Source organism: Chrysochloris asiatica, unplaced genomic scaffold, assembly GCF_000296735.1.
Source record: "Chrysochloris asiatica unplaced genomic scaffold, ChrAsi1.0 scaffold00333, whole genome shotgun sequence".
Classification (NCBI taxonomy): domain Eukaryota; kingdom Metazoa; phylum Chordata; class Mammalia; order Afrosoricida; family Chrysochloridae; genus Chrysochloris; species Chrysochloris asiatica.
Genome location: NW_006408851.1, coordinates 160,715 through 170,653, shown reverse-complemented (window position 1 = coordinate 170,653; position 9,939 = coordinate 160,715). Strand labels below are relative to the sequence as shown.

The 9,939-nt window shown below is 40.9% G+C and overlaps 1 protein-coding gene across 1 annotated transcript in view; it reads left to right on the top strand.

The window, feature by feature from the left end:
* The first annotated feature begins 241 nt into the window (after positions 1–241).
* LOC102812627 overlaps positions 242–9,939 on the top strand; it is a 21,546-nt gene continuing 11,848 nt past the window's right edge. Inside the window, exons 1-6 of the mRNA XM_006875659.1 lie at positions 242–257; positions 1,256–1,537; positions 1,651–1,854; positions 2,152–2,172; positions 2,267–2,277; positions 5,042–5,353. Coding sequence (XP_006875721.1) covers positions 242–257; positions 1,256–1,537; positions 1,651–1,854; positions 2,152–2,172; positions 2,267–2,277; positions 5,042–5,353 — 846 coding nt within the window. The remainder of the gene's footprint in view (positions 258–1,255; positions 1,538–1,650; positions 1,855–2,151; positions 2,173–2,266; positions 2,278–5,041; positions 5,354–9,939) is intronic.

Below are 9,939 nucleotides of genomic sequence, written 5' to 3'. Positions count from 1 at the left end.
GATTGCTTGTCTTGATGGCTTCCTGGTGAACATCTTGCTTATTCTTGTAGTAGCCAGTCATACTGACGTTTTTGTTTTGGGTTTTTCCTGATGATCTTTCTTTGAAGCTATATCTTCTGTTGCTTTTGCAGTTCCAGGATGGTCTGCTTGTCCCTTCTAGTGTGACTGTCCTGCCTCAGAATGTTCTGGATGGGACTCAGGATTCCACCTAAGGTCCTATACAGGGCAAAGGCTCTGCGAGATGTCTATTTCACTGGGCAAGTTCTAGAACCACTTTTAGGTATTCCAATCAGTTATAGGCTGAAGATGGTCTTACAAGCTTTCTGAAATCATTTTTCCTGATATTCTTTTCTATCCCACTCAAGTGTCTATTTTACAATAGTAGACAAGGGAAACCAATATTCATAAGACAGTCAAGCATCTTAATATTATTTCCCCTCTTCAAATTATGCCTAAACCCCTGTATCACAGAGCCCTGTTGATCCAAGGTTGATCATGCATCACTATTTATCTCTGTCTCATATTCCCTCTGTTTTTAAAAAACGTTTTTTCCTGTGTGCTTGTCTTTCTACTTTTGTGGTTAGAAAGAGTTGTCACCCTGTTGAGTTGAACTGAATTTTACACATAGGACTGAGTAGATTTGCTCTATGGGACTTTCTGGGCTGAAAATCTTTAAAGTGGGTTTGAATTGCTGAGCTAGCATTTGGCAACCCAGTGCTTAACCCAGTGTGCCATCAATACAATCTTAATATCCAGCTTCAGAACTCTGTAAAGAGTCCTTATGCTTTTTTCCAGGTTCCATTTGGTGAGACCTGAGCCTTGCTATCACTAGGGGGCAATCTTACATGTTGTTATTAAGTGCCCTTGAGTCAGTTTCTACTCACAGCCAACCTTCTGGTTCAAACCAACTTTGGAGCCTAGCGCCTTAACCAACAACGCCACACCAGGACTCTCAACCACAGCCCTACCATCACTCGGGTGCAATCTTCCCATGTTGTTGTTATTAATTGCTCTTGAGTCTATTCTGACCCATAGCAACCCTGTGTAGGCTCTCCTAGGAGCAGCTGGTGGGTTTGAACAGCTGACCTTGGAGTTAGCAGTCCAGTGTTTATCCTACAGTGCCACACCAGAACTCAGACCTTCCCAGAGAATCTCAAAATGCAAGAGTAAAATGTCCCTTTGAGTCACACTTGCAGCATCCCAGGCCTGCACCTGGGACAAGGTACCCACTGACTCCACAGCTTCCTTCCTGCAGGTGTGGGATCTGACCCTCAAGTGCACATTGAAGGGCTAGAGGAAGATGGAATTCGTGTGGTATGCAAAGCCTCTGGGTGGTTTCCGAAGCCCCAGGTTCAGTGGAGAGACCCGAGTAGAAAAAAGTTCCAGGCTTTCTCTGAGGCCCATGATCAAGATGCTGAGGGGCTGTTCAGTGTGGAGGCCTCGCTGGTGGTGAGAGACAGCTCTGTAAGGAACGTGACCTGCTCCGTCTTTAACCCCGTCCTCAACCAGGAGAAGGTGAAGGTGATTTTCATCCCAGGTCAGCACTGTTTCTGCTCCCTGCAGGGCTGGAGGGAGGAGACAGAGTCTCTTATTTTGCTGGGCTGGGCTGGCCTGCAGTGTGCCCTGACTGTGTCTCTGGCTGGGCTGCAGAGCCCTTTTTCCCTCAGGCTTTTTCTCCTTGGATGCCAGTTTTTGTGGTGAGCCTGACCATGCTGATGCTCCTCAGCTTAGGGGCTGGCTATTTTCTCAAGAAAGAACATTCAGCAAAGGTGCTGGTGTGGAAGGATTGGAAGACTCTTCAGCAGGCTATGGAGGAGGATGAGAAGGAATCAAAGTTAGCCAACAAGGAGGCAGGTAAGAGAGGGAGGGTCTGTGTTAGACTGGGGAGGGCAGAGCTGGTGTTCTGAGGAAAAGCTGAGGGCAAGAACAGAACTGATAGCAGTGCTTTGCAGAGAGACCCAGGGTCCCTGCAGAGAACAGGATTCTCAGGAGATCTGGAGAGGTGCAATATGGGCATGAGGGCTCAGATGGTTCTGGAAGGAGAAGTTTCTGCAGTTTACAGAGTGAGTCTTTTTGTGTTGGTTTACCAGCACAGTCTTTTCTTTTCTTAGGGATAGAGTTCATGCTTTTTACCCCCATCTCTTCTTTCAGATGAATTCCAGAGAGAGCTGGGTAAGTTCTTCCCTCCCTCCTGAACTCTCAGTGTCCTGTTTGGGAAGACTTTCTAGTTCTTATTTCACCTCATTTCTTTTATATCACCTTTCAGACTGGAGGAAGGTGATTTATTACACTGGTGAGTGACTTTCCTAATGTCCCTAGGTCTCCCATCCCACCTGGGTCCAGGTGTGCCCTCTCCCTGTGCCTATCAGGCATAGCTATAAGGACTGTGCTCCCTGGGGCAGAAGTGGAAGGTGGTGGGAGTGGAATCCTGTCCCTGGAACTCTCCTGTATGAGGGACTCTGTTCCCACTGAATATTGAAACCTGAAATCTGACATGCATCCTGGGTCTTCTCATTCCAGCGCAGACCTATGGACCATATTGTTAGTGTTGAGCCTTCAGAGCAGCTGGCTCTCAGTCTGCACCTGGAAGCTAAAAGGCAGATGCTAAGGGGCTTCATGAAAGGAGCTCTATAAAGAAATGGGGTCATAATGTTTAGGGCTGTGACTTACTGCCTCCCAATGTGAAGTCTCAATGGCACTTAGCAACAAGAATCCTCCTCTCTGTGAGTGTGAGTTCGCCCAACTCCTGAAGATGCTGATGGAAAAGTGATGGTGAGATGACTGGGATGAGTAAGCAGGGACACATGGTAATTCGAGCTGAGAGCTCCCCAGGATAGAGGTACAATTATGTCTGGGAAAATATAGATCTATTTTAGATGGGCTGGTTAATTTTACCTGGAACTGGTCATATGATTTTGTCTATTTTCATTCCTCCTCCTGATAATTTTCCAGATATATATTTCCCAGAAAGTGACTAGATATTACACTGCTCTCATATGATTATGTAACAATTTACATTGGCTACAATAACTTCACATGTACTTTTGATATTAGTGGAATACAGGCAGGATAGGAATTTTTGAGGTTATTGAGGAACAGAATAGGTAAGTGACTTGTCCAAATTCCCACAACCACAGTAACACTACTTGAACTTGAAATGTAATTCTGGCTCCCTGAACTGTGTTCATGGAAATTTCCCACCATCCCTGCCTAGCTCTGTGTTTAACAGTTCATCATATCTTTTCCTGCATCTGTCTCGCTCTGCATAGTCACACCTTTAGAATAGAGGGGTGGGTGTTGGCCAGTGGATTCATGCTGATCATACTGTAGTCTCACTAGGATGTGTTCCCTTTCAGCATGGAGAAAGGCCCAGCTGTATGCAGGTAAGTGACTCTTAACTTTTTTGTGACCTTACTTTCCACATCTCCAGTGGCTTCTGCCTTTTACCTATCCCCTCCTCTATCAGTGATCCCCTTTTCAGGATAAGACTGACATCCCTGCACTCCTTGTCACTTTTGTAGCCTATACCCTAGGACTGCAGTGACTTGTTTTTTCTGGGTCATTATTATTATTACTTTACTGCAGGTCACTATTGGGGTTAACAGTACCCTTGGAAGCACATATTTTTGCTCTCAGTGACAATGGAGAGCTCAGTTGTCTGGAATGATCAGAGTCAGGTAATGATTGTGTAGATAAGGCATGGTAGGTCTTCAGGGTTCAGAAATGACACCAGCCAGTTTAGGAGTCAGATTTTCTTTCAGGAGTACTTTTTTCTGGATCTCTCTGACATGAGAATCCTATCTTTCCGGTTCTGGCTCTGGTTTTCCTATTTCTTCCTGGTCTGCAGAAATTGATCTTCTGTTCCTCATGTTCTGACTGCCTGCTGGTTGCAGAAGGAATAGTTGTTTTAGAGCAGTGTTCTGAATCTAGGGTTCAAATACCCCTCCTGGTTTGGCATGAAAATATAAAAAACTTCTGTATAGGCATATATGTAACAGAGGCAAAAATGTAGTGTATAGTTGCTCACAGTCATGATCTCCCCTTTTAGGAGAATTCTGTATTTGCCTTATGAGCTCAGAGTCCAAGATTGGGCTCATTATGGATAATGAGTGAATATTGCAAAAGACAAAACCTTAGGAAGTTAGAATTGTTTACAAGGGAAAGATGAGAAGAAAATCAGGGAAGAAAAGAACAGGTGGAGAAGCTCTGAAACGCGAAAGAGACTGTGGGAGAGACACCTTGTGAAGGCATTAGATGGGCCAGAATGGCCAAAGAGAGGCCCAAGTTTTTGTGGTTGGATTTGGCAAGTGGATAGTTTGCAGATCATTTGGGTTCATGAAATGTAATCAACACCTTGACACCTCTTTGAAAGATTTCAGTTAGGATTGCATTTATTTTTAGCCATTTAAAAAAGGACTCAATTAATTGAGTTTTTCTCTGATTTTGAGATCATGTCAACCCTCTAGTAGGGGAGGGGACAGGGATATGGTAAAGGCTATCTAGAGGACCTGTAAGTATTGTATGTGTTCTATGCCTATGTAACATTCCATTTCACTGCTTCAGGGTGTTTCTGCTCAATGTCAGGGATATGGGTCTTGAGAGACAGAGAAGGGTGAGCCAGGAGGCAGCAAGGAGATCTGGGAACTAAATGTGTGAGGAGCCCATTTAGACAGTCTTACAGTTTCCCCAGTGATTTATTTGCAAACTTTGAGGATCACTACAAATAATGAGGAATAATGAGATTATTTTATTTTATTTTGATGTTTTTAAGTGCCATGGAATCAGTTCTGACTCAGGTTTTCTGAGGAGCTGCTGGTGGGTTTGAACTGCCAACCTTGTGTTTGGCAGTCCAGTGCTTATCCTATAGTGCCCTTTTTGGGCTGAATTGAAATCTCAAGTATTTTAATATATAACTTGCATATCCTTTGTTTTGCATGGACTAACACCACCATCACACTAGAATTAGGATTTTCATAAGATAGGTTTATAGTGTGTACTGAACAAATGTCTGATAACTATTATTTATAAAATTATGTTTCAGAGTTTGGAATCTGACGGCTTTTTGCCTGTGAATGACTCCAGCCAGGCAAAGCTTAGTTCCATCTTGTGCCCAGGTTTAAGTGTTCAGATGCCAATTTTTCTTGAGTTCCTCATGAACTCCGACTGCCAAATTGCCAAAGTAAAAAGCAGTATATTTGAAAAGTCAGTTTTGGGCCATGTTCTCTGGACAGTGCAAGAAGAACAGGAAATCCTTATCAAGGGCTTTAATGACTGCAGGGTCACCTGGAAATCTCAGACACAGCCTGTAATCTTTCCTAATTACAATCATTGCCTCCCTGCGTCTGCAGGTCAGGTATGCATCTGGGATGCCTTGCTGCTGTCAGTCAGTCCTTGTTGTGGTAAGAGATTCTTTTGTTCTCCATGCCTTGTAACAGATCATCATGTTGAAGTAGAACTTCATCATGGCATCATATTGATAGTTTCCCTCACCTGGGTGATCTATATTTGTTTTGTCTTATTTTACTTCTGGTTAAGATTTAATAAAGGGTCTCTATAATATTTATAGAGTCCTGCTGTGGTACTGTGGGTTAATGTGCTGGACTGCAAGGTCATTTGAACCACAAAATTGGCAGTTCAAGCTCACCAGCCACTCCTTGGAAACCCTATACAGGGTCGCTATGAGTCAGAATCTACTCAACAGCACTTAACAACAACAAAAACAACAATAATATTTATATGGAGTCCTGGTGTGGTGCTATAGGTTAAGCACTGAACTGCTAATCACAAAGTTGGTTGTTCAAACCCACTATCTGGTCCTTGGAAACCTTATACAGGTTGGTATAAGTCAAAACCAACTTGATGGCATTTAACAATAATAACAAGATAATATTCATATATTTGAAGATAGGGTTTCTTCTACCCCTAAATGATTGGAAAGCTAATTTATAACTTAAAGGTTTGCTATGAAATGAAGTAGTAAGTGTATTAAGATCCATAGCAAAGTACTTGATGCATTGTTATTGTTGAATGCCATCAAGTTGGTTCCAACCTATAGTGACCATGTATAGGGCTTCTGAGGAGCTGCAGGTGAGTATGAATTGTTTTTTAAATTATTTATTTATTTATTTTTTTGAGTTTGAATTGTTTACCTTGTGGTTTACAGCCCATTGCATATCCTATAGCACACACCAGAACTCCTGAAATGAAGTAATGAGTATATTAAAATCCATAGCAAAGTACTTGATGCATTAGAGTCTCAAAATTAAATGTCAGTTCTCTTTTCTCCTCCTCTTTCTTGTTTCTTCTCCCTTCTTCCCCTTCTTCTTCTGTGGTAATTTTAGCAATTATGACATAGAAAATTATAGTTAGCTATCTACTAAAAATCTTTGGAAACACAAACAGAACATAAGCTCATATTGCTCTAAGGGGTTATGTGGATCAGTCTGACCATTGTATGTGACCTTGCTTCCATCAAACTAATCAACAAATACAGACATGCCAGTATAGGTGAATGAACTTGTAAGGTGGGAACGGTGATCACACAATTACATACTATATGTGCAAGAAATATGGTGTTTACTTATTTTTATAAATAATCACCATCCCTTGGCTGTGAGTTTGTTGTACTGTGTTGGCTTGCATGACTCAAAATGAGAAAAAAACAGCTATAAACATCCGTTAATAATCAGAATATGCAATGCACAGAGTATGAACCTAGGAAATTGGAAGTCATAAAAAATGAAATGAAATGCATAAAGATTGATATTCTAGACATTAGTGAGCTGAATCAGCCAGTATTGGCCATTTTGGTCTCTTTTCAGTTATATTATTTTTTTCTTGTTGATACCTGTTTTTCATTATTTTTTTCCTTAATTATATTCTGTTTTTGCTATTGTTTGCTGGTTTGTTTGTTCGGTTTTGTTTTCCTGTGTATTTTCTCCTCTTGCCCTACCCAGAGGGAGACAGCAAACATGCCCATACAGCTCAGCCACAACCATACTCTTTGAAGCTCCACCCACTGGACAAGAGTCAATACCAGCTCCTATACCACCGGATCAATGATAGACATCAGTCAATGCCAGCCAAACTCACCCTAAATTGAGCTGTGCAAATGACAAGCAGAAGCCAGTGCACACATTTCCCTTCTCTTATCACACCCACCAGGAGACAGTTGGAGAGACTCTAATAATACAACAATATACACTCATCATTTTACTACAAATGCAATGACACCATCATGTCTATAAGACAATAGAATATTTGAACTCACATGAAGAAACAAGGGAGTGGCTCAAACAAATGACCAAGATGCAGAGGCAGATAACATTTTTGAGGAAGAAAAGGCAGTGGAACTGCCTGAGAAAGAATTCAAAAGAATGATATCTAGCATACCTTCAATGGAATGACAGAAAGATCAGGAAAAGCAGGGAGAACACAGAAAAAACTTTAGAAGAATGTGGGAAAAAACACAACAAATGGACAAAATAAATGCATATTTTGAAATAATGCAAAATTTGCAAATAGAAATCCAGAAGATTAATACTAAGATCTCAGAAAGGGATAATCCATCAAAAGGACAAAGGAGTACATTTAAATTAAGGGAAGCCTGAATTAGTGACTTGTGAGATAAATCTTTCAATACTAGTAAGCTAGAAGAACAATCTGAAAAAAGAATGCATAAATCAGATGAAAGCCTGAGATTTATGTGGAACACCAGGAAGAGGACTAACTTATGGGAATTATGAAAGAATTTCCAAACAGGAAGAGGTGATTAAAAGGACAGGCAATATTGTTGAAGAGTTGCAGAAAGAAAACTTACCTAACATCGTGAAAGATAAGGATATAACAATTCAAAGATGAACAAAGTTGGAAGTCTCTCTCACTCCTTGATTTCAAAATTTACTACATGGCTACAGTGGTCAAAACAGCCTGGTACTGGTACAATGAATGATACATTGATCGACGGAACAAAATCGGTAATTCAGAAATTAACTCATCCATATAATTACCAAAGTACAATGAATGGGGAAGACATAGCCTCTTCAACAGATGGTGTTGGCAGAACTGGAAATCGATATGCAAAAGATTGAAACAAGACCTTCATGCCATATACAAAAGCCAATTTAGCATAGATTAAAGATCTAAATGTGAATCCCAGACTTATAAAGGTCATCACCGAAAATATAGGGACAAATTTAAGGGCTCTAATATGGGGCACACACAGACTACCAAAATTTACAAAAATTACACAAACAAAAAAAGACAAAATAGATAATTGGGATATTCTAAAAATTAGAAACTTATGTGCATCAATGGATTTCACCAAAAGATTAAAAGGGAGCCCACAGAATGGGAAAAAAAAATCTTTTGCAATGATATATCAAACAAGGGACTAATTTCTAAAACCTGTAGGAAACTATGACACCTCTACAAGAAAAAAACAAATAACCCAATTTAAAAATGGACACAGGACATGAGCAAACACTTCACCAAGGAAGAGATTTGAGCAGCCAACAAACATATGAAGAAATGTTCATTATCATTAACCATTGTTGTTGTTGTGAAGTGCCGTAGAGTTGATTCCGACCCATAGAGACCCTGTATAGGGTTTCCAAGGAGCAGTTGGTGAGCTTGAACCACCGACTTTGCAGTTCAAATAACTTTGCAATCTGACGCATTAGCCCACAGCGCCAGACCAGGACTCTTCGTTAACCATTAGAGAGATGCAAATCAAAACAATAATGGGATATCATCTCACACCAGCAATAACAGTGAAGTTCAAAAAACAGAGGATAATAAATGCTGGTGAGGATGTGGAGTGACTGGGAACCTCCTACATTGCTGGTAGGAATACAAAATGGTCCTTCCAATCTGGAAAACAGTATGGTGCTTCCTCAGAAAATTGGAAACAGAAATACCATATGATCCAGCAATTCCTCTACTTGGTATATATTCACAAGAAACAAGAGCCATAACATGAGTAGATATATGCATACTATGTTCATAGCAGCACATTCATAATATAAAAAAGATGGAGACAGCCTAAGTGTCCATCAATGGAAGAATGGATAAACAAACTTTGGTACACACACACAATGGAATATTATGCTACCTTGAAGAATAACTAGTAAGTTGCAAGCCACCAACAGGGATGAACCTTGAGGACATTATACTGAGTGAAATTAGTCAGTCACAAGTGGACAAATACTGCATAAGACCATAATTGTAAAAGCTTAAGAAAAGATACCCATACTTAAAAGGAAAACCAAAAAAAAATTCTTTGTTACTAGTGGGAGTGTGGTGGGGGAGTTTGGGGGGCGTGAAGGAGGGGATGATAAATCACTAGAGCACAGGTTAGGGGGCAGACACATCATACTTCAGGTGTTGGGGAGGGCAATAAGAAAGAAGGGGGAAGGGGTGGAAAAACAAGGTAGATAGGAGACAGGTTTGCATGGCCTAAGTGGGACAGAGGTAAATAGTGATGAATGCTCAACCTTGGAACAATAGGGTTCTGTGATACAAGGATCTAGTCATAGTTTGAAGAGGGGAAATAATGCTAAGATGCTTGGCTCTCTTATGAATATTGGTTTCCCTTGCCTACTATTGTAAAATAGACACTTGAGTGGGATAGAAAGGAATGTCAGGAAACATGATTACAGAAAGTTTGTAAGCCCATCTGCAGCCTATAACTGATTGGAATACCTAAAAGGGGTTCTAGAAATAGGCCTCTTGCGGAGCCTTTGCAGTATATAGGACCTTAGGTGGAATCCTGAGTCCCATCCAAAACTTTCTGAGGTGGGACATTCCCATTAGAGAGGACAAATAGATCAGCTTGGAATGGCTAGAGCTGATACATCTTCAAAGAAGATCATCAGGAAAAACCCCAAACAAAAATGGCAGTGTGATTGGCTACTGCAAGAACAAACAAGTTGTTCACCT